Source organism: Micropterus salmoides, unplaced genomic scaffold (genome assembly GCF_014851395.1).
Source record: "Micropterus salmoides isolate LMB-PRFRI ecotype aquatic unplaced genomic scaffold, ASM1485139v1 Ms_hic_scaffold_4, whole genome shotgun sequence".
NCBI lineage: Eukaryota > Metazoa > Chordata > Actinopteri > Centrarchiformes > Centrarchidae > Micropterus > Micropterus salmoides.
The window spans coordinates 26,357,547-26,383,263 of record NW_024043372.1 but is presented as its reverse complement, the minus strand read 5'-3'; the positions used below and the strand labels follow the sequence as shown (position 1 = coordinate 26,383,263).

Here is a 25,717-nt window from a genome sequence, read left to right as displayed (position 1 = left end):
GAAAAACAAGAAACAGTCCAGCACACTAAATAAGCAACACAGCACAGCCACAAGAGCTGGAAGAATAATTCTACCAGGGACAACCTAAGTTTGTTTGTGTCTATATGTAAGACTGATTGTGTCTATGTGCGTGTGGGTGAATGTGTCTGTATGTGTGTGTGTGTGTATACATGTGTGTGCGCATAAGCCTGTTAAAGAATGTAGTTGTTAGTGAGAGTGGGACGCCACGACTGTGCCGAATGTTTCCCTGCTTGTCTCCATGCTCGCCCCGCTGTGACTTTTCATACTCAGTTTTGACTTTTGTTTTATTTTTTAGATTCCCTGCCCTTTGTTTTAACATTTGCTTCTACATGTAAGCCTAAGTATTTCTGTTTCGTTTTGGATTAAACATCATTACTGCACCAGAATTTCCAGTGTCTTGCATTTGGGTCTACATCTCAGTTATCTGCCTCAGCACTCAGCTATAGAACCTGACAGTATCAGTCTTCTCATCTAACTCTTAGTGAGGAAATGAATAACCGTATTTCAGAAAATGACATACCTTCACTACATCCACTGTAAGCGGTAAAAGCAGAGCTCTGCAGGGTGCTTGGACAAAGCCCTACGGGGGGGTCTGGCACTGCCAAGAACTGGCAAGCTGTGCTTTATGCCACTGCAGCTGACACATATAAATCTAAGCAGCTCCTGTGTCAAACATTAAACACAGACACCTTCAAACATCTGTCCACACACTTGTTAGACTCGCCATGTATTCCCATTGAGAAGGAAATGGAGGGAAGCAAAAATAAATAAATAAACTTGAAACAAGTGTGCATCATTAAACTGCCTGACGTTTCATTTTGGCGATGCACCTCTTTCTCTGCCAGCCAGTGAGTCGTCAAATGTGTGTTTATGTAATCCTGGCCAATTCAAACTGTTTTGTTACGGTAACGAATGGGGGATTGGTTTATGGAGCTTCAAAGCCAAATATGGAAAACGTATGTGGGGGATTACACATCAAAGAATAAGGATGGAGAATACATTAGGGTGCAGTTCCATCTTCCATCTCCCTCTCAGTCTTGTTCCTCGTCTTTTTCACTGAAAGAGGGAATGTGCTGCATGTGTTGGAGCAGAGAAAGAGGACGTCATTGGTATTAAATGCATCACAGTCAGCTTCTTTTAATACACATATAGTGTATGGGAGCATTTTGTGTTTTGGCAGTGGATTGTCTTTGTTTCTGTGTGTGTGTGTATGAGTGTCTTTCACATTATTTTTCATTGGTGTGTCAATAAAATATGTCTTATTTCAAAATGATATATTCAACATTGGAAAAAATAGCCACACAAAGATATGAGTCATCTTCATGTTTTCAGGTCAGGATATAATCACATGCTGCAGAAATGAGAAGGGCCATCAAGTAAGAATGATGAAGTGTGTGTGTGTGTGTGTGTTTGTGTGTTGAAGAAAAGTGCCAAATCCAAAGCGGGAGAATGAATTGCCGACTTCACCGTGACTGACAGAACCCGAGGGCGGCTGGAAAGATTGTATTTGAAAGCCTCTTATGTAATTAGGGTGCTGTTATTTTGACTATATGTGGTCCTAAATATGGGGATTATGCTGCAGTTTGGAAATTGCAATATTAAAATTTCTTCAGGGTTTTAAAACCCACACAGTACGGTTATGAAATGTGCTTTTTACATTTTAAGTGCTGAGGAGGAGTTAGTATACAGGGGAGAAAACTGTAAACGTGCCTGAAAGAAAACAGTCCATCCTAATGATGTAATAGTAATAGAATTTGGTATTGGATTAGGGTAAGGGTTAAGGTTAGGCATGTAGTTCTGATGGTTAAGGTAAAGGGCTTGGGAATGCATTATGTCAATGAGATGTCCACATGGGGATAGAGGAACAAACTTGTGTGTGTGTGCACCGCTCTTGTTTGTGTGTTTTGTCGTCACAGTTGAGGTGGCCAGTGGCCAGTTCCCAGCAGATCTAGGAGGATTGTAGTTTTATCCTCATAACTGGATGTTAATCTTGTGTGGAATCCATCACTGCACCCGGGGAACAAACCCTGTGCAGCACTAACATCACCACCTGGTCCTCGACACACACACGCATACACACACATACTCCTCTGTACACAGAAGGGGTTTATAGTTCATGCAGCCATTCGCGGACTGTGTTTCATAACATAAAAGTGATTGTTGTCATGGGACTGCAGTGCCTTTATTCTGCATTTAGACAGAAAGCAGTGTTTCTTGTTCACCACAACACAGTTCGCTGAGCCGGCTTTCCACACGGTCATGCAGAATAGGTACAAACAGCTACCTAAATAAAGTTGTGAAATATTTAACTGAAATGTGTTGTGTTATATTAGGAAACAGTTCACTACAGTTCAGACATGACTGTCGTTGGGAAACTGTTCAGTACATACAGTAGGAACATGAGTCATAGATAGTGAGGAGGATGAGGATTTGGAAAGGTTGGAGTTTGTATGTAGATGTGAGTCCTGCTGCCAGAATCCTAACATGTGGTGAAGTCACTTTGCATAGAAACCCGGCTGTTTCAGCATGTTAGAAGAAACTTAATTGAGGGGGGAAATAGGCAAAACTGGTTGGTATAGATCCAGAATAAATATTGACTAGAGAGAGAGAAACTGAGGAGGAGCGGTTAAAATGCATTGTGTCTGTTTGACTCAACTAAGAGAAAGGGCATCAATTTCCCCTTTAGAAGAAATCTGACTCAGCAGGAGAGGGAAGTGGGCAGAGTGTAACTTCCCATCCAAACCAGAGCAAATTAACTCCATTCTTCTGCCAGGTCATAAAAAACCTCTGCATGAGTTTCAGCCTTTGACCTCAAGGTGTTTAAATCAGTAGCCCCTCCTCTCCGTCATGGGAACCGTCTCCCTCAGTTTATGATAGTTTAACGGACATCAGATGTCGCCGCTGGCAGTCTGTGTGCTGTACGTTTGTAATCTTTACTGCCCGACGTGGGTGTGTTTCTGGGCGGGGCCACACAGTCTTGTTGGGCCCGCTGATTGGTCTCTCATGTTCAATGAAGGCGGGGCTAATTTGGCAGTTGGCCGAACTGCATGTCAATCGAATGCGAGTATGGTGCGTTCACGAACTCCTCGAATTATTGTACTATCATAGAAAGTGCATTTAAATGAAGGAAAACAGCACTTTGTTCCTCGTTCATTTCACATTTGTGCAGTGGTGGAATTAAATAAATATTTACTGCATTTCAGTACAGTTTCGAGTTACTTTTACTTTATCATTTCCATTTCAAATTACTTCTTCTCCACTACATCTCAGGAGCAAGTAGCCTATTCTACTTTTTACTACTCCACTACATTTAGGCAGTTTGTAAGCCATTCAATCAGAATCAGCTTTATTGGTCAAGTATTACCAAATACTTCCCTTAAATCATCTCTGGTAGGCTATTACACATACAAGGAATTTGACTCTGGTAAAAGAAGTGATCAGCCTATTAAATATGATGCATAGTCATAGATTGTGCCACCTAACAGTATGTAAAATAGTTACATTACCTCTACCATGACCAGCTGCAATATTAAAGTGTTGTTTATTAGAGTATTAATCCCCAAGTTGAAATTCTTTGTTACAGATACTTGCGTGCACAACAAGGCATAAAAGAAATAATAGAAGAAGTTGGTAAGTAGTGAATATAAGAAATTTAAAATCTAAGAATACAATAAATAATAAATGTGGATATACAGCATCAACCAAGGTGTAATGATAAATATCTGTATAGAACAGCATTATACAGTATTAATGGGATGGTTATGATAAATAGTGCTGATGAAAATATGTTAATGCAAGTAATAACAACCCCTACAACACATGACAACACTAAGAGGGCCCACTCTGCTTTAGAAGTAGTGCTTGTGTTAGGCTACTACTCAAACGGTGAAAACTGTTGGATAACATCTGTTGTGGCTCTGCAGGGGACTTAACCTTGATGATGTCATGAGGATATCAAAATACTAATCAGAAAGCCTTTGGGGTTTCAAAGAAGTGGGCATTGAGGATATAATGAAGGATGCTATCCAGTTGCATGGTGGGAAATAGGATTCAGTGTGACTCAGGAGGTAGAGGGTTGCCTGTTAGAAGGTCGACGGTTCAATTCCCGGCTCCTCCAGGCTGCTGTCGAAGTGTCCTTGGGCAAGATACTGAACCCTGAATTGCCCCTGGTGGCTGTTCTGCCAGTGAATGAATGTGTGTGAATGTTAGTTTCTGTTTGAGCACTTAGGCTCAGTGAATGAATGTGTGTGAATGGTGAATGCAGATGTAGTGTAAAAGAGCTTTGAGCGGTCGAAAAGACTATAAGGCGCTATACAAATATGGAGCATTTGCATAATGTTTCTTGTGACTTTATGGAAAAAACAGGACTACTAAATTGCTGAGATTGGCCTTTCAGTAAATGATCTGGATACTTTCCCCACCTATGCCTTTGTGTGCCCATATAGCACATGCGCATTGTTTTGAGGATGACTTACAATTGCTTAATATAACTCAGCAGCCAGTGTATATCCGTATCCATGGCAACGGGTTTAGTGTGGCAAGAGGTAAATAATTATTTTTGAATTTGGAGAGATCAGAAGAGCGCTCCAAAGGTGAATTCAATATTTCCAACAGCCCTTGAAGGCAGCAGTACCCCCTCCAGTTTACGGTCTCAGCGCCGCTTCAACGTGATCGCGTCTCTCTCTGCTGAGAGCAGCGGTGTGGTTTCAGAGGAGCGCTCACAGTCTTCGCTCATACGCACTTCAAACAGGATGTAGCGTCTGAGACAGACCACGGAAAGAAAAAAAAAAAAGAAGCGGGTTAAAACACTGAGATGTGACAGACATCAGTGAGCCAGAAATGACCGCCACTGCGGAGGAGAAGAAGAAGACTGGAGGAGTCCCGATGAGGCAGCTCGCCGCCGGCAGGTCTTGACGGCTGCTCCCGCTGACCTGAGACACCCCGCACCGCCGCAGCACCGCACGGTTTACACAGACTGAACACCCAGCAGAGCCGAAACACTCCACGTCCCGTCTGTGAACCTTGAATGCGATAATGGCGAGCCAGGGCGACTGCTCTGTGAAGGTTGCGTTAAGGTAAGCCTCCTACGCCTGTCTGCTGGAAATCTGCCGACTTTAGCAGACCACATTGTGTCTGTGCCTCCTGGCGATCATTTAAATGCGTCCCGCAAACCTATAGTCTTATTTTACTATCCTCACTCCTTGCTCATTGTAAGATACAGCAGGTTATACAGCCACAGACACAAGCATTACACCTTGTTTTATAATGCATGGGTGGTGCTCTGCACAGTATTGATAAGGCAAAGCATGGGCCAGCACCTCGAGATACCATATGGATTTCATGTAGCGTAAGGGTGGCGGGCAGAAGTTCTCCACGGCATCAGCCCGTATTATGTGAGGCAGGCAGCGGTTTGTATTCAGGATTTAACATTGGATGATGAGACAAGGACAGCTGCAGCCAGGTGCAGGGAGGAGAATGGGCGTTTCTCCCCAAACCAATTTCTGAATTATTATTCTCACAGGCAACTACCTGCAGTCTCACTTTACTCTAACCGTGGCTACTGAACACATTACATGTGCGTGGCTGATCTTGCTCCATACACAGATTTTAAAAGCAAAGGCGTTTGTGGTGTTCTAATTTTTTGAAAAAATCCTGCCTCTGCAAATGAATCCAGCACAAAGAGATGCTCTCCTTCAGAGCTGTGTCATTCACTGCCTTTGTTGGCAAATGCACCCAAAAGCTTGAGCAGCAGAGCAGCTTTTGGATTCATATCAGGAGATATTCGCAGCCCATCGACTGCGTGTGCCAGGACTGAATGCTGGTTGAAAGAGATCATATAAATGGGCATGTGCAGGCACTGGGTGATCTAAAACTGGATGGCATGAATGTAGTGTGTGATTGGGGCTGCGCCTGTAATCATGCTCATTGTGCAGTGTGTGTGTGTGTGTGTGGAGAAGGGGCGGTGGTCTGACAGGCCCACTGTCCATCAACTCAGACCCTCCCAGACTATGTCACACCAGCTGATGAATCCAACTTGGTCATACTGAGGGTCCTTCATGAGAAGATTGTTGTCCTGAGCATTGTATAGTACAGATACAAAGAATGAAACTTGGGCAGTCCTGATCAAAATTGGCCTCCTCTGTTCTTGTAAGGCGAAAGCAACAAAATAATGGTGAATGTTTAGCTATTCCTCAAAAAGGGTCCCTTTGAGGTCCTCCAACCGCAGTTTGGGAACCATTGATTAAACTTAGAGGGGGTTGAGGGTGGGAGTCGGCCCAGTTAAGCAGCCTTTTAAGAGGAACCTTACAACTGATGGCCCCATTTCCCCAGGGGAGGTTTCAGAGTCACTTGTCAATCAGCCGCTGAGTGGATCTCCTTTGTGCTTGTTCACAGCGACAACTGTAACAGGAAGTGGGGTGGGCGGTGCTGACAAAAAGGCAACGAAAAAAGGTGAAAAGAGAAGCCACAGAGACAGCTGGTGGCTGCTGTTCAACTGAAGTTATTGATCCAAGTCTGGAGAGCAGCTCGGAAGGCTTGTTGACAGACTGTAACTGAATGAAGGTGACAGATATTGCTGCACACGCCACACGTACCGGACACCTGTGCGTTTAGCTGTCCCCATCTTTATTGGTGATGCATTATTGACGTGATCATCAGTGCGTAAGCATAGTTTCAGTGCTGTCATCTATCACGCTGCAACACAGAGCATTATAATCACAGCTCTGCCTTTTTAAAAATCTGTTTTATTAGCATGAACTTCACATTGTAGTTAAGTTTGTGTAATTACATGGCTGCGCTGGTGGGCGAGCTAGCTCGGCTCCTTTTCATCACGCGTGATATGTGTGTGTATTTACTTGCCCCGTGAGTGCCACCAAAAGTGTCTGTGTGTTTGACAGGAAATGGGAAGCCCACAAATAAACATGCAGAGAGGGATAACTTCCTCCCGTATTATTTTTTTTCCCTGAGAAACTCGGCCGCTGATAAGAGAGGATGGTGTTTAATTGCTCCCATGTTGTTCAACCCTGGGGCAGACTGCATAAAGCTTAGCACTCTGTGTTTGTGAGTATGCATTTGGAGGGCAATGAGGTTGGCGTGAGGGCCGAACAACACACACACACACACAGTCTGTGTTGCCAGCATCCATTTCCTGAATGTCTGCGCTGCCTTCCTTAAACAATCTCCCTATAACCAGTGAGTTGACCTACAATCCTGCATTCAGACCTGACGTCCTGAGGAATGGATGTGGATACACGCACGCACGCACGCACACACACACACACACACACACACACACACACACACACACACACACACACACACGCTTAAGTCAGTGGCCCTGCATTGCAGTCAAGTCAAACATGACAAGATGCATGTAATGTAACTCCCTAATAAGTGGCTGTCGTTAAATTGCGTCTGGCTTGGCTGTTCAATCTTTATGCAGCAGAATTAACATGCAAGATAAGCTTAGTCTGATGCACAGGGGCTATAAGAATGAAAAGACTCCTACATTTTCTCACTCCCACCCATTTGAACCCCCCGCACACACACACACAGACATACGTGCAATGTCACTTTGCCTCGTGGGTGCCTCCTCCTCCTCTTGTTGGTCTTTCGTTGAGTGCCGCATTTGCCCCGGATTGATGGCTTTATGTTGGGGCGGGCTCTGAGCGTGCATGTGCTGCTGTCTATAAATGTCAGTAATTCAGCTTTTGTGTGTATGCATGTGCGTTGGGAGTAACATGAGAGTTGTGTAAATGACCATTTGCATATCGATCTCTCTCTGAAGCTCTGCCACTTACTCATTGCAGACCGGCGAGCCACTCTTGTCTTCCACCAAAGTGCTAAGTCAGCCTCCATAGCATCTGTGTATAAATAGACACAAAGACAGATCTGTTGTGAAGTGCTGTTGTGGTCTCTGACCTTGTGACTGCTGCTTGACGTTCTCACCTTAACAGACATTTTCCTCAAGGCTTTCCCTCTATGTCTAATTTGAGCTCTTTGGCCAAGACATAACCTGAGGAATCACCGAGACGTGATTCAGTCCTCAGCCCTGCGTGTCTCATGCATTTGCAGTTCAAGATGATGCCGGTAATGCAGAGAAAAATGAGTTCTGCAAGTGTTCTTGCAGACCCCACACGTGGATGATGGGCCTATTTTGGATGGTTATGACGCAGAGCATTTTGACTCAAAGGTGAGGGGAGCTCGGCTCAGAAAAAAAGGATTAGGTTTTATCTCAGCAGTCTGACGCTAACATGGCGATGAACCAGTGCAAAAAAGTGCTTTGCAGAAAGTTTTTGAATCCATTTAAGTGCTGCAGACTTTTTGCCACCACATGACCAAAACAAAACAGGAGCAGCGGAATACAAGTGCGGAAGGGGCCCCTCACAGCTGATACACAAAGGCTTTAAATGGGAGTTTAAAGGTGGTGTTTTGTTGTTGGACGTATGTCCTGTGTAGGCTACCAGTCTCGCCTGTTTCCTGTGTGTGTTAACAGTTTGCCACACAGGCTCTGTCTGGGTTACACACCACCCCAGGGGGTGGCCCTTTTATAATGGCTGGATTCTGGTGGGAAAGTGTGTGTGTGATACTAGGCTATTGGCAGCAGTATGTACATGTGCATTCTAACACTGTGTCTCAATTTTCAGTCACCCCGCAGAGACCAGCTTTCTGCGGATCTACGGTCAGCGGTCATAAAAAGTGAAATCACTTTTGTTTTATTGATGGGAGTCGCCACTGAAATTGTTTCTAATCAGTGGTTTGGCCTTAACTGAGGGGAAGAGGAGCAGGAAACATGACACAGCGCACACCCAAGCCGGCCATCCACAGCTGTGCATCAGTTCCTCCTCTGCTGCCCCGCAGGTCACATGTTTTTTGTTGTTGTTGCCCTTCAAACCTATTGGGCCTAACAGTTCTGTGTGAATGCCTTTTTTTGGCAGGAGTGCTAAGTAGCCGCATGCCTAGAATTGCTTAGCATTGAAGGAACATCATGGATACGTGTTTAAAGGACACGGTGGTATGCAGAAGGCAAGAATCAGGACATTTCATCACAGGAACCAGCTTAAAAAAAGTAAAACTAGGTGTTTTGTTTGTCACCTGTTTTCTAATAGTAGTAGCTGTTGCATAATTGGGCACTACAGGCTCAGAGGCTTTTCGAGCAGATTGCAGCAGGAGAGGTGACAAAGGTCTGCTGGAGGTTGTTAGTGAGGTTGCCAAGCTACACCCGCTAATCCTGGTTTTCCAAACAATAACACAACTCTTAATGACACATGCAAGGTTTATAATAGAGCTACTTGATTGGGTTTCTGGCGTGGCCTGGCTATGAGAGAAGTGGTGCTTGAGTGCTGAGTATATTCTGACAGGGTGGAATTCATAACCCCAAAGCTTGTGAGTTTAAACTAATAGATCTGAAATATTAAGGACTGTGTTGTGGGCTTTGGCATTAAAATGACTTATGCAACTAGTCGGTTAATGAACTTCTCCCCTGTTAAGTACATCAGCACTCCCAAATGGTGTGCTGCTGTTGCAGAATGACTTCCTGTAATGCTGCTGCTGGACTATCTACGCTTCCTGTTCACTTCCTGCTTTGTGAGCTGCTGATGAGCCTATTGAGGCGAGTCAGTTAAGACCGAAACCTCAGTGAGAGCGTGAAACTGAAAGAAATTGCCTTGAAGTTAAGCCTTGGGCCATATTTATAAACCATCTAGGAATCAGTCTACTGCTCTGGAGCTCTGAGTAAGAGCATCAATAGAAGTCCTACTTCATATTTAAAAAACCCCCAAAACAAACAGTTTCTGCTCTTCTTTCTTTTGATCCTGATGGAAAATACACATTGATCTGGGGTGTGCTAACGACACATCATCTCAAACTTCCCTCTAAATGTTTGCCTCGTCCATTTGTTTTCTCTTGCTCAAGCTTGTCTGCGCTGCGAGCAAAATAAAGCGCGGGGCTATGACCAAAATGCTGGAATGTCAACAGCTTTCTCCCCACACCCGCTTCCACTGCCTATGCGCCCACTCGTGTGCACACACATGCACACACAGACGTGCACACAGATCTGTATTTATTTGAATTCATCCATTTGAATTCAGTAAGGAATGAAAGGCGCTTCAGTCTGAACATTTGCATTTTTCTGTTATCGGGGCCTCATCATGTGTCAGCTGGTCTTCTAAACAGTCCTAACTATAATAATTGAAACAGCTTGGAGACATAAGAGAACCTTTTTCATGGTCAGCGCAGAAAATAATTAATTTCCTTGTTCTTTAGCATTTTGGTTGGTTTTTCTTCAAACATTCTGCGATCTGCATATTTTGATAAACCATATATCCAGTTTTTGTGTGTTGACATTGTTGTGGTCACTCAAAAATCACAGGGTGTGTGTGTATGTATGTGTGTGGGAGGGGGGATGCCTTTAAACAGAGCTCCTCTCGGGTGAGTGTAGACAGAGGACACAGTGTGAATGAGTCTGATGTCACTGCAGGTCTTTGTGCTCTGTGCTGAGTTTGCACACACACATACACAGATAAAGACACACTGAGCAAGGGCAGAGAATTGGAGGGTAAATGGGGATGAAGAACAGGCTATATTTTTATAGAGTATGGTGGACAAGAACGGGACAAAGAAAAGAGAGGTTTGTAGGGTCCGTTTCTGATGTCGTCTTTGTTTTATAAACTGCTCCCCCTCTTCTGAAAAGAGCAATGCTTCCTGCAATTCAACACAACAAATACAAAGAAAAATCAAAGAGAGAGGAAAAGAGACAGAGGAGGGCGGAGGGGAGGGGGAGGGGGAGGGACTGGAGGGGAAAAAGGAGCAAGTGTGTCTTCTGTTGTCAAAAGGGCTACTGTAGCGTGCAAATATGAGCTCTTAGCCAAACATGCAATCAGTGTGTGTCTGCATGGGTGCGTCTATGTGTGCATATGAGCATGTGTGTGTGTGTGTGTGTCTGAGCATCGTGTGTATGAATAATTTGGGCACAGCTGCACGTGCTTGCTATATTCCCGCAGAGGGAGAAAGAGACAGAGAGATGGAGGCCCTCAGGTGTTGTGTCTAGACTGTATAGAGTTAATTCACTTCCCTATATGAATGTTGAATGTTTTTTTTTTGTATCCCTTTCTGCTTTTTTTTTGAATCCATAAACAAGAAATATAACACGACTTGCCAGTAAACAAGAGATTCTTCTTCCTCATACTTTCTTATTGAATCTCTTTTTTTGCCTCTTTAAATATACACTTAAACAGACAGACATCCTCCCTCAGCCTCTGATCGGACAGCATTTATGTGTACGAGTTTCACTGTGCTCTTTCTGTCTCTGTGTCCATCTGAAATAGATTTACTCAGAGTAACAATGTTTTTCCTTCCTATTCACTTAATCTTAGTGAATTTTATTTAGCCTTGTGTGCCATTCCTGGACAGCAAAATTGGATTTTGCTTGATGAGAAAGTGTAGGTATTATGGACAAGACAAAATATGTGATGATGTCTGAATGTGGGCCAGACTGTGTTTGAATGTGTTTGTGTGCATGTTTCAGTAGAGCTGCTGTCAGTATGCTGTGCAGATATGAGTGTGTGTGTGTGTGTGTCTGTGTGAGACCAGCTGGCCCATAATCACCTTCAGCGCTAAGTAGCTTAATCACTGCTGGAGTTTGTGTCTCTTGAGTTTGTTTTGTGTTGTTGTGTGTGAATGGAGAGAGATGACAGCAGGGCGGGGCTAACTGTTGAATTCAGCACAAAGTGATGAACTGAATAGTGATAGACCGATTAATCGGTCGGCCATGCACTCACGAGGCCGATAAACAAAAAATGTGTGCGGACACAACTTCAGGCAGCCTTTTCAGTGTGGCTGCTGTGGAACGATGTTAGCGCTATCCTTTGTGAGTTTAGTGAAGGTGGTGAAAAAGTTAACATTCCTCAGTCTTCTCCTAAATGAAAGCAAATCTAATCTAAAACCATTACTGGCTAGCGTTAAATAATGTCATACAGTAGAAAATAATGCAGTTGAATGACGTCACTTCTGACAAACTGTACCCCACTCTCCCTTAAACACCATTCATATTTTGAAATCTGCAGTATAACCCAATGACTTATGACATCTCCATCAGCCTCGGCTGTACTTTGTGTTTAGTGCTAATCTTAGCATGCTAACACGCTAAACTAAAAAGGTGAACACAGTAAACATTATACATGCTAAACATCAGCATGTTAGCATTGTCATTGTGAGCATGTTAGCACGCAGATGCTAGCGTTTAGCTCATAGCACCAATTGGCCTTTATCATAGCTTCGTGGAGTTGCTGAAAAAATGAAATACATAAAAAATGAAATTCAACAAACTTAATACTTTTTTGTTCTACCACTATGAATAGAAATGTCTTGGACTATGATTTAGGACCCGGGGTGGAAATTAACTTTTTGGCTCAGCTGCCAATGGGACTGATAGATGAAAAAATCCACCGGCCAAACATATTTTTTACCAGCCAAAATAATAACTTGCCTTTTTATGTCACGTAAACATTTGTTTCAGTACTTTTAACAGAGAAAATAAGGTATTCTGTCGAATACAAACTTAAAGACGACACCAGATTGAAATTTGAAGCAAAATAAATGTATTGCTATAAAATGTACTTAAGACATAAGAGTAAATTGTTTTATAAACTTACAAGATGCTTATTAATCATTCACCTTAAATCTCATCACTGCTCACTCTTAATCATACTTTATCATTCAACTTAAATGTCCTCATTAATTAATTTTATTTTATGCTCTGCTTCAGCCTCACCCCCCCACTATATTCATTAAACTTTCATATAAAGTTTATCACTACTATAGGCCTAATAATAATTGTGGGTTGTTTTCATTTATTAAATCTTTGTGCAAGAAAAACAGTATACGTTGGTCTGTAATTTATTAATGCTAAGTACTAACAAAAACTTCACAACCATTCATGCACAAAAATGACTGTAGGTTGTAGTTTTTACTCGCACATTCTAAATAATCTTTCTGGTTCCAACGCATCATCCGTCCTGAACCCGTCACGCTGCTTTTCTTCTTCTTCTTGTTTTATTTGCGGGTGCAACGTATAAATAAATGCATAAATAAATGGGTCATTTACGGAGAGATATTTTAACGGGGGGATACCGGGAGGGTTGACAGGTATGCTACACGTTATAGTGGTAACTAGCTAGCTAAATGCTAAAAACACTCCAGGTACTCCAAGCATGACGTGACCTGCTCCCGCTCCCGACTCCGACTTCAATCCCCTAACGCCCAACCCCTTACATATGTACGCCAATCAACCCCAGTAACCTGAAATGAACATAAACAACAACCAATGAACACCCCTAATCCGTGTGTTACACGATTTTAGATCCCTTGTGCTTGGTACAGTGGGGACAAATTTAAGTGCGATACACGACAAAAACCAACGCTGTTAGGTACCGTCAAAAAGCTATTATATGGCGATATCGTACCGAATAGTTTACCCGCCAATGTGCCAAACTTCTACTTGTGATTAGCACAGTGAAATCAGCCTGTCTGAGATCAGTAATTTATAAGTGCCTGGAAAAAGTCAGAGGCCCTGAATGATAAAAGTCATAAAGATTATTTTCAGGTTGTGAATTTATATTGATAGAAACTGAGGGCATTGCCACTGAAACCTTAAGCCTGCATAAAAAGACCTGCTCATAATTCTGCCCAGATAGAAACGCCCTTTCTGATATCATTAGCTAAATCTAGCTGTAGCTCATTATCTAGTCTTCTCCACCATTCATCACACTAATAATCATCAAAGTCATAGCCTATTTTGTGATCCATAACCTAACCTCATATACCTCTGCACAGACATTTGAGGAGAATACACATGTGTGTGCATGTACCTGACAGAGAAACGCTAGGTTGTCAGCCCCTGGCTAAGTTCACATACCTGCAGACAGAAAAACAGACAGACATGGTGGCTAGCTACATTAGCACTCATGCTAAATTCTGTCTGACAGAATGGGAGGCTGGGCTGGTGGTAATGCTAACCAGCCCTCCAGGGAGGCCGACAGACAAGCAGAGTCATGACAGCAGTCTGCAGCTCAGCAGCGTATGCTATACACTGTGTGAAAGGAAAAGGTGAGCACAGCCACAGATTTTGGCAGCTACATTTGTTTGTTTGACTTGCAACCTTTTATATTCTTCAGATGTACCACAACAACATACAAATATTGTATGATCCCTAGTATTGTGTGTGGTTTTGTGTGCTGCAGGTGGTGTCTTTTTCTAGGCCCGCTCATCTAAACTGTCAGAGAATGTGTGAAACACCATTTAATATTTAAATAATTAACGTATAAGCCAATGTGAAAACTATCACAGGACAACAATTAATTTTCACATGTAACATCCCATGTTAAACACATATTTCATGTGATAAATGATCAGAACATGTAGGTTTATGATAATATGCAAAACAGTATTACGCATGTGAAATAAATAATTATTTTTGAGACTTTTTACATGTGAACACATTTGCATGATACAGGCACATATACCTTATATCATATTTCACATCATATTGATCTTTTTATGAATGCCGTACTGGGTCTCTAGGTGCCATTGCCATAATATAGTGTCACACTGGATCAGTTTTGCGACATAGTCTGTGGTCTGTCAGTCCAGTATATCCCTAATACTTTCCAGATTATAGGTATTCCCTATGTGCCCATATTAAAATTATGCACAGTCATGGTGGTAATAAGCACTTTGACTAATAGCATCCATCAAAAAAAAAGTTATTGAAGTTAATTAGAATCAAGCAGAAATTAGCTAACACCTCCGTGACCTTGATGAGTTGGATGTCATAAAAATGTAGGAAAGGAAGCTAATTTGATTCTTTGAGCCTCCACCTCCCCCCTATGGAGCAGCAGACAGAGCAGACGAGGGGTGGGGGATTGACCCAGAATCAGCTCCGATGGTGCGGACTGATGTGCCCTTTTAACAATGAGAGATGTTCATCTGAAATTAAATGATGGTTACTTGTCTTTGACAGTGGTGAGAAGTTAGTTTCTTACTAAGTGGCACAGTTTATGCTGTACTGATCAATACTGTGCTGAAAAGAAACTGAAATTTCACTGCTTGTACCGTAATTGAATAATTACAGTTATTACTAAGGGCCTCTGTCTGAAATACTCCCAAGCTTTACATGATCGCAAGTTTTTTTCAGCTCGCACGTTATGCAAGTCGATGTATTTCCACAATTGGTGGAATAATCGGCCCTTGTTGTTACAGTTATCAATATGAATTATAGTATTATATTCGTATTGAGGTGAATTACTGATCTTTGTATGTATGAGGGGTGTTTTGTCTGATTTAAAAGCCTGAGGGCAGGTACACTCAGACAGCAAATAAATGCAATCTGTGGTGGCTCCATTTCTAAAGCCTCGGCCGATGTCTCTCGCAGCGGATGTTGTTCACCGCTTTGTGTTGTGTTCCAGTTTAATGCCTAGCCTGTTCAGCTTTCCACGCAGCTCTGTCCCACTTCACCTGATATTATCAGCATAAAAATGTGATATTTGAGACCCTTAACTGTCCCGCAGTTCCCACTCTGAAGCCTCGACTTCACTTCACGAGGGTCTGAGGATGGAGGGTGTTGTGTGTTGTGCAGATTGTAAGGCCCATTGGGGAAAATTTGTGATTTGTGAAATTGGGCTATAAATAAAATAGACTTGACTCCTCAGTTTATCTCTGATATGCTGGTTGGTTGTCATAGCACATGGATGTCTATTCATCCTTCGAATGACTATAGACTAAAAGAAATCAACGGGGTCACAGTCGTGTGTTGAGACAGACCTTAAACCTACGAGGACAGTGGATGTCTTGGTGAAAGATTACAGCTCAGTTAGTTGATCTTTCTTGAACAGTCGACCTAACCCTTTCCAGACAATGTAGGACAAATCTGTCCTTGAAGTCTGACTCAGTTAAGGAAACGCTCTTGTTAACATCGATGAACCAGTTCGCTCATTTTTGCTCCCAGTGTGCGACACTGCATGCTAACACAACCAGTCAAACCAATGAGCACAATATATGTGAGCCCTGCTCTCCCTTATCGCTGGTTACCAATCGGCAGCCGTGCCTCGGGCTACAGGGACGCCAGTCTGTGAGGTTAGTTCGATAGATAAGGTTAATACGAAGACTATGAACAGTGGCTTGCATACATAAGTCTTAGTGTGGTGATGAATAGACTGCTAGTGCAGCATCAGATGAGTCTAATCCTGAAAGAAAGAGAATTTTCTCTGTTGATGGGTGTTTGTATGTTTTTTTTGTATGTTTTCAGTTATCGTTCTCCAGGCTGATACAAAAGAGAGATGCTTCATTGTTTTTATGTCTCCATGTTAGACGAGGTTGAACACCAGTTGATGGAATTGACATTAATGATTTTATGACATGTAGGTTAGACATTAGTTAAACACTAGGGTAGGGCTCCAACTAACGTCTACTTTCAGTACTGATTAATGTCTCAAATTGTTTCAATTAACTAATTAATCATTTAGTCTACATCAGAAAATGGTGACAAATCTGTTTCTCAGAGTCCAGTGTCACAATTATCATATATACAACCAATATTTAAACCTCAGCTTGTCTTTAAGCCAACATGGACGAGAAGTCCTTAAAGTGCTGAGAAGGAACAGAAATGTGAACCGTCTACAAATATCATGACAACTGGGCAAACACAATCTGCTGATAAAGATCATGAGATATGACTGAAAGCTCCAGAACAACTGCTAAATGGATATGAAAAAGTAGTTTTGCGATCATTTTTCTGTCGATGGACTGAACGATTAATTGACTAATCGCTTCAGCTCTAGCTCGCATACAAATAAACATACGTAAGGATGATGCCCACATCACATCGTTTTTACCCAGAGTATGTGGTCATTACAGTGGACACACTGAATTGCACCAGGCATGGTTTTGGCAGCATCAGCACGTGTGCATCAGTGTGGCAAGACAGACGCCAAATGGGAGTGGCAGAAGGTGTCCCCTCCGAGTCCGCCTGCCGCCACCTGGGCGAGCCAGCTGTCCACGCACAGTGCCAGCCTCTTGTGACCACTATCCCACTTCCTCTGCACATGCTTGTGAATGCTTGCTTATAATGTGCACTGTCTTCCTTGCCTTCCCATTAACGTATTCAACTGCCTCGGTTTGTCCAAGTGTTCCTCATTAGTGCTTTCTCTCCCGGTGCGCCCACCTGAGACAGCCATTTACTTTCTGAACCATGCTGCCTTTGTGTTCACTCGTTTTTTAAATCCTGGTTTTCTGGTGCCCTAAATCCAAGGTCAAGGCTAGCTAAATGCCATTCCTCACCCCTCATTATTTGATGCCAGCTTATTTCATTCATAGTTAACATGGCGTTACCTTGCCAGGGACATGGCACAGTCAGGCGCCCATTGCTTATTTCTGCCATTCCTTTAGAGGGTGCAGGGTCAGCATATGAACTTCTGAATGTGTGTGTGTATGTGTGTATGTGTGTTTGGCTGCCAGCCTGTTGGCCTGCTGTGATGTCAGGCTCATGTGGAGGTTTGGAGAATGAAGCGAGAGACAGATTTTTTAGTGAATGGCCTTCTTCCATAACCCATTATGGGAGAGTGTATGTTGTTATTTCATACACAGACACGTAACTGATGAGTATAAGAGCATAGACATTAAGGGAAAGGTGGCTTAGGTGGACTGTGGTGAATAAACCAGCTGACGAATGGAGAGACGGGGAGATGAGAAGGTCGATTGAAGGCAGAGTGACAGTTGATGGTTTTTCTGTGCGGAATCACTGCAGACAGCTGATCCAGGAAATCAATGGGGGTACTGATTAAATGGGCAGCAGGACATAAATGCCTACCGTAGCGCAATAATCAAAAATGATGCCTTTCAGCTGCATTGTCTATTACAGTAACAATTTGATGAATAGTCTTTAATTAATGAGAGCTTTAAGATGCGAGAAGATGGTCATTAGTTCTGAATTCATTTATGTTAAGATGAGGAATTGCAGTTCAATTAATTTTTCAGCCAATAAGGCTGCATCAACTAATTAGGATGCTAAACAGTATTTACTATAAACATTCTTGATGTTTGTGATTACAAAGAATAAGTATACATTATATACAGAAAAGTGTTGTTAGTATAAATCATTTTCCACATATGCCACAACAAGTCCAACAACTATTGGATGGATAACCATTACGTTTTGCACAGACATTCATATTCCCCAGAGGATGAATCCGACAGACTTTGATGGTCCCCTGACATTTCCTCTATAGTGCCACATTGGTTGATATTTTTGGCCTTTTGTTAAATGTCTCAACAAGTGTTGGATGGATCCAATGCCCCCCAACCCCATTCATGTCCCCCTCAGGATGAATTGTAATAACTTTGATGATGCCTTCATTTTTAATGTAGCACCATCATCCGTTCAAAAATGTTATTTGTCCCAGTAGTTTAGTTTATGACCTAAATCCTTAAAAATGAATGACCAGCTGTAATTTGTGTTTACTACTAATAACCAAATTAGCATGCTAAAATGCTAAACCAAGATGTTGGTAAAATTATACCTGTTAGCATTAGCATTTGGCTCAAAACACTGCTGTGGCCAAGTTCAACTTCACAGAGCTGTTAACTGAACTCTGAGCTATTTTCTATTATATATATGAAATGACACTGACTAAAATTCACAAAATGCATTGTAATTATTTTCTCCCTCTTAGATAAATGAATAAATCGAGTCTTTAAACTACATCACGTGCGCCCCATTCACACACATTCATACTAAGGCTAAGGTGCCAGCTGACCCTTGACGGATATTAACTCATTCATACACATTTACACATCCTTGGCACAGCCATTGGGAGCAATTTGGGGTTCAGTGTTTTGCCCAGGGCACTTCGACATGCAGACTGGAGCTACAGCCACCCTAATAAGGCAATAACAGATATAAATCAACCAATCACCTACAGGAAGTTCCCAGTTTAACAGAGGAAATGTCCATGCATTTCATTCTCTCAACAGTACAAATTATAGTGGATAAAAGCCCTTTGTGAGTCTCTCTACACACACACAATCCACTCATGATCAGTTGACCTTGAAAGAAATGTACTTCTTTACGTCCATTCTGTTTTGGTATTCATATTAAATGGTTCTTCTTCCAGTTTTGACCTTAGCAGCCACTGGTCTGCCCACCCCCCAATCCATTGCTGCACCTCGAGGCCGCTCTCATTTCATCCCACAGTCACTGATATGCCCAGAGCTCCTAACCCAAAATAGGCCAAGCCAATTTCTTGAGTTCTCAGGGCTTTTCATGTCAGACAAGCGACAATCTTCCTGAATCACCATATTGTCCCCTCTCTCCCGTTCTTGTTCTCACTTTCTCTTTTCTCTTCCCCCCGCTGTCTTTCTATTTGTTTGACTCTTTTGAGAGCTGAACAAGAAAGAGGCAGATACAGTGAGTGATAAATGGTTCAAAGAGCGTTAATCAGCTCCATCTCGACAGATTTTCAGACGTTTAGTATCAGGTGTACGGTGTGACAAAGACTGCTATCACATTTAGCCTGGGCACTGACACACGATGTTTGCCATGCAAATTATAAAGGGGTGTCCTAAAGAGGTTCAAGATACCAACCAAGATTTGAGTTTGTTGCATGTCCTTCCCCCTCATTTTCTGTCAAAAGTTCCCCACAAATAGATAAACATTCTATAAATGATTTGTCTTTCTTCTTGCCCATAACTTTTTTTCCCTTAGTGAATATATATTTAGCCATTTTGTTACTGTATTTTTCCAATAAGAAAAGAAAGAGGAAAAGAGCTATTATCAATAATATTTTTAACGTATTTTATCTCCCCACATTTGTAGACGTCTTTCTGAATATCTGCTGAGTTATCTTGTCCCGGTTGCTTTGGGAACATCACTATGACGTGCTCACGTTGACAGTGATAAGAGCGCACGCAGCAGTTTGTCTCAGCAAGTCAGCGAGAGAAAACACACAAATGCAAATAGTTGTATTATTTTTCTCTATTCTCTTTAATATTCTTATATAACTTGCATTGTCTATTCCATATTTATATATTTCTACATTTATTTATGTCAACTGTATGTTTGTCTGCGTGTAGCACCTTATCACCAAAACAAATTCCTCGTATGTGTTAAACACTACTTGGCACTAAAGCTCCTTCTGATTCTGATTTTGACACAGATTTTTTTTCTTAGAACATTTTCAGTGTGTGACTAAATGCATTCAAGGATGGTACCCTCTTATGAATGCTTGTCATACTGACATTTTACTAATATAGTGTATTTCTCTCTGTCTTTGAGGACAAAAGAAATTAATTCTCATACCTGAACACACACACACACACACACACACACACACACACACACACACACACACACACACACACACACACACACACACACACACACCGCTGTGTCAGTTGGGTTAATCCTAATCTGAACTCTGACAATGACAAAGCACTAATCGGAGGTCTGGTACAAGCAAACAGAACAGAACCAGATGGAGACACTGCGCTCCTGTTTATGTAATCTCTGTCGGGCTGGTTGCATGAAGTTAATCTCTTTCAGAAAGGGAAAGACAGTTCTGCTCACTAAAAAACACTGCTTGGTTAAGTAGAAGTGAACAAGAGGAACTTTGAGTATTCATAACAGATTAGTATTATCACCGACCAGGTGGCATATAACCTGATTTTATGTGTGTAAAATGACTGTGGCTTGGTTACTTCAGCATTGTTTCTTGGTCATTGGTGGTTTTTTCATTTACAGCTGGGCGTGCTGTATACCACGTGCTCATAAATGTGCATAGCTTTGAGGTTGGCAACTGTTCAAGAAACAATTTGATATTCCTGTTCATTTTAAAATCAGTTTGAGTGGCTTGTTTGATAAATGGAGGCCGCTGCTCTGAGTGTTTGTGCATTATTTCATGGCAAAGTGTCGTTAGGGTTTACAAGAAATTGAGCCTGCGGTGTGTATGTGGAGCCAACACCCCAGCAGCTGACGGTGTGGTGGGGCCGTGGTGCAGAGTAATCAGCAGGGATGCATTCTAAAGCAGTCTGCATTACCACTTGGCTACCACAGACAGGCTCTGACAGGCTTGAAATTAGAGAATTGTTCATTAGAAGAATAATTGAAGATGGCTTTGATCAGCATCACAACATGTTCTCAAATGTTTTTGTGGAAATGTGAAAGTGTTTGTACTTGTCGACTTTAATGTGTAATGGGTACAGCTGGTTCAGTATTTAGGTGTCAGTGGCCACTGCACAAACACCTTGTGTAAACCAGAACTCACAATACAAAGGAAATGAGGTGTGTGAGAGAGGCAGGGAGTAGGAGAAAGGATGCGATGACAGGTTTTACACTTGTCTCTCTGCTGAGTGGTTATTAATGAGTTTGATGACAACAGGGGGATATTAAGTATCACCACCTTGGCATGGGATGGGGGTTGGTTTTAGGATGCAGACTGCTTCTATTAATCAAGACATAAAAGTTCTTAATGAACACATGTTCGAACCAAAACTTCTTATTTCAGCTAGTTATTCCAGCAAACACCGGCACAGTTCAGTTTTTGTTGAGATGAAACAGACCAGATTCCATAAAGGTAAAAATGCATAGTTTTGCCATATTTAAAGCTGCAACAGATTTAATCTACACGACACTGACATATTATCACCTTCAGATTTCCTGACAAATGTAAGTCTAGTGTCCACCTTTCTTTTAGCTCTATTTTAGTCTCCACAAAGGGAAATATCTCAACTTTGTCTGCCGTGTGGTGCTAAACAAGGAGTGTACACAGGATCTAACAGAGCTTTTTCACTGCTTGTGACTGCTGCATGTCCCTCTGAAAGTTTCCGGACTAAGCCTAACACGAACCCTAACAAACACAGTAAAGTCGTTGACCATAAAACCAAAACATTAAGCTCAAAGTCAGTAAAAGCTCGGTAAGCCTGTACAGTCAGGTGATAATAATCTGTGGTTCTGTTTGTAGGAACCACCCTTTCCACATTGCACATAGTACTTTTAAAAGTTGTTAATGTAAAATAAGAATCATTAGCACAGCCGTTGATGCTGTTGATGCTGTCATCTTTACTGCATTTGGCTTTAAAAAATCATTCTTTTTTTGTATGCAGACAAACTCCCATTAACACAGAGTTCTGTTTTGTTGCATTCATCTGCTTCACACATCCATATGTATGTGGCCCAAATCAACACAGTCAATGTGTGTGTCTGGCTTTGTTTGGAAAAACAGAATTGAGACGTAAATTATGGGACAGGGGGAAGGAAACAAAACATGTGGCTGTTGTCCACATCCATCAGGACAGTTTGAGCCTCTGATCCTCGTGAATGAGAGGATCTTGGTGGACTTGGGCAATGATCTGAGATCAGCACACTCGCTGCTTCGCAAAACCTGATTCTTAAAACAGAAAATCAATTCTTATTTACACCCTCCCTATACAGGCGTTGCTGTGTAATCATGGTTTTCTACTGTATCTTCGATCCTTTAGCACTGATCAGTGTCTTTAGAGTAACAGCAGCAGAGTAACCTGTAGGCCTTTATTTTCTACCTGTCAGCACAACATGTAAAAGGGACTCATCCTTCCTGGATGGCAGACTCATTGTTGCGCCTTCTGTCAACAGTTATTTGACCTGCTGTGTGATGGGAGGAGGGGTTGGGGTGTAGGGTGATTGTGTGTTTGCATCTAAAACAGTTGTTAAGGAACAGACACAATGCGTTATGTCTCGCACATGTGTTTTTCCATTATGAAGGCGATATTTGATTGATAGAAAGTAAGAGAGCTGGAGAGAGAGGAAGTGAGGCAGTGAGGAAAAGTCCACATTAGCTTTAGACTCTGCTGTTATCAGGAGAAAAAGGAAATGAAGCAGGGCCCTCTGCTGCTTCTGCCATTCAGGCTTTTGTCCTGATGGTCTGTTTTTACTGGCAACAAAGTGAGGGAGAGTTTACAAAACAGAAAGGTGTGAGGATGAGGACAAGAGCACAGGAACAGTAATGATAAAGCTAAAAAGATAACACACAACAGGCAAAGAGGGAGGGGTAACGATGGGATAGACCTTGATTGAGAAACTTGATGAGAGTAGATGTTGTCCTCTGATAAATGAGAGTTAAAGGAAACATGGACGCAGGCGGGGACTGGCTTCCTCCCCTGGCTGTGTGCCAGAGGAGAGACACCAGAGCTCTGAAACACTCACAGCTCAGGAGAATACGATTAGTGCTGTCTCTTTATATATGTGTGTTTGTGTGTGTGTGTGTGTGTACTGTGTCTTTACTGAAGTGTTTACATTAGGGAAATGAGCTCTTTGGCTATCACCGGCCTGTTCTTTGAAAGTTGAGTGAGCATGAACGCACACACACACACACACACACACACAAACTATAATGCACACACACATACAGGCATTACTGGCACTCACTGCTACTGACAGTGCTCACAGTGGGCTTATTTGATTGGTACTCTGGGCTTGTTGGTAACTGACTTGGCATTTGGTCCTGGCTATTTTCTGGATCGTGATTGGATAGCAGGTTGTTGGGTGAGTTTCAGGTGAGGATTAGTGTGTAGTTGGCGCATGATGGGGTATTAGCATTTTGTAATTCGCAATTTGCACACCACTAGAATACCATTTATATTTGACTGGTGTAAACACAAACATAGGCTCATACACTTGCACATTAGGAGTCCCCAAACTGTGTGTGCAGTTCCCAAAGAAACTGGATCCTCCTGAAGCATGCCAGCTAAAGGAAAAAAACTGGAAACTAGACTAAGACTCTCTATTTCTATTAGCATTCATAGTGTGTCATTATAGAGTGTGTCCATAGTGAAAATATTGTGGTATTAATCAAACATTTCCATCATAACCATAAACCTTCAGTAACATAACATGTACATTTTTACATATTTACCAAAGTAACATTTCGGTTTGAATGATATGAATATTTATATACTAAAATGATGTTTTTGCATTAAAAGATAATTGTTTTTTTTCTCATAAAATAACAATGTATAATATAAGCTAAACATATTTCGGTACTAAATCATTTATTAAATATGCCAAACATCTCAATGCTTTAATATTGTCTCAACACAAGCAGACATGCAAAGACTTAAATAAATAAAGTCTAAAATTAGCAATGTTTCATGATTTCCTGAACTAGATAAGGAAATTTCAAATGACCAGGCATTCGATGCCAACATTTAATACCAGACACGTTTTGAAAGATTATGCTGCAGACACATTTCAGCGCGCAAGCATTAATTCACAGCACTTTCATTCTGCTGAACTTCCACTACTCTTCAGCCCACATTTTTCTCCCATACCTGTTGATGCAACACAAACGTGACTCTATCTTACCCTCATCTGGAGAAAACAAGGTGCTTCCCATTGCAGTCGCACATTCTGCTTAATGAGGCCAGTCTGGTACTGATCTTTCACTGAGGCAGCAGCATTTCCATAAGCCTCGCTAACTGTTTCCACATGCCCAAGGACAGGACACGGTACTAATAGAAATTTTCTTTCCATTCTAGATAGTTAATGAAACTGTACGTTTTGTAGAGTTGTTGGCTGACATATTACATGCTGGTTGTTGCACTGGTTCTTTTTGGTTTTTGTGATGCTTTCTCCATTCATCGCCACTAATAAATCTGCTTGTCTGCCTGCTTGATGAGTTTTTTTTTTTTTTTTTTACAATTTCAATGGCAGGAATCTGACGAAGGGATGCTGTAAATGTCAGAAAGGTCTTGAGGACTGTGTTCAGCGTTTAGAAAGGTCGGCTGCCTCCCTCATGTTGCAGATTACTTCTCTCTCAAGTCACACGTCAATGACTTTTGCCGCTGTCAGGGTTTGATATGGCAATTACTTTGTGTGTGTGTGCATTGTTTGTGTTTTTATTTTTTCCGAGTCTGATCCTAATTAGCACTATTGGGTTTGATAATTGTTGTAATAAGTGAATTCCCTCAGAGCTTGTGGATAATGAGTTTGATTTTGTGTGTGTGTGCGTGTGTATCCGACAGAACAAGGTTCAGGGTGATGAGTATAGATAACATGTCCGTACCTGTACATTCATCTCTGTATAAGGAATGTACAAAAAAGGGCAGGTACGCGTGTGTGTGTGTGTGTGTGTTTGTTTGTGTGTGTCTGTTGCTTCTTTAAGGAACTCTGTTTAGTGCCCACGGTTCTAATCAGTGTAAAAAATGAGAAGAGATGGATGCCTTAATTTGCCACATCAAAGATCCACAGTCTTATTCTCTGTGTTTCTCTCTACATTTCTGTCACAGACATGTAATCACAGTAGTATGAGCTTTTTTTAGCTGCTAAATGCCTTTTAGTGAGTGTGTGGTCTGAGTCTGGATCTCAGTGTGTGTGTGTGTGTGTGTGTGTGTGTGTGTGCGCTGCTCCGATCAATGTTAATGATCTCGTCTTTTGTTGATGCAGCTGGCTTAAATTCTCATCCAGCTGAGCTGTGGTGTGATTATGTGTGTGTATGTGTGTCTGTGTGAATTGATTATTTATAGCTGTTCCATTTCTTCTCCCTGTGGATCACTGACAGACTGTCATTGTTGTTTTTGTGTCTCTTTGTGTGTGTGTCTGTGTTTGTCTATTCCCATTTGATGCAGAGCTTGTCAAGACTTTTCTGAATTCAGCCAATCTCGTCTTGGGAATGTT

General features: G+C 42.0%; 1 protein-coding gene across 13 annotated transcripts in view; it reads left to right on the top strand.

Annotated features, from left to right (window-relative positions):
• Window positions 1-4,694: 4,694 nt before the first annotated feature.
• kif21b (kinesin family member 21B) overlaps window positions 4,695-25,717 on the top strand; it is a 74,226-nt gene continuing 53,203 nt past the window's right edge. For 7 of the 13 annotated variants that reach the window (XM_038696844.1, XM_038696847.1, XM_038696855.1 and 4 more), the window contains exon 1: window positions 4,696-5,096. In XM_038696844.1, the coding sequence (XP_038552772.1) occupies window positions 5,056-5,096 (41 nt within the window). In that variant the 5' untranslated portion in view covers window positions 4,696-5,055. Of the gene's footprint in view, window positions 5,097-25,717 lie in introns of all 13 variants that reach the window. The other 6 variants (XM_038696845.1, XM_038696846.1, XM_038696843.1 and 3 more) reach the window with 2 other exon arrangements.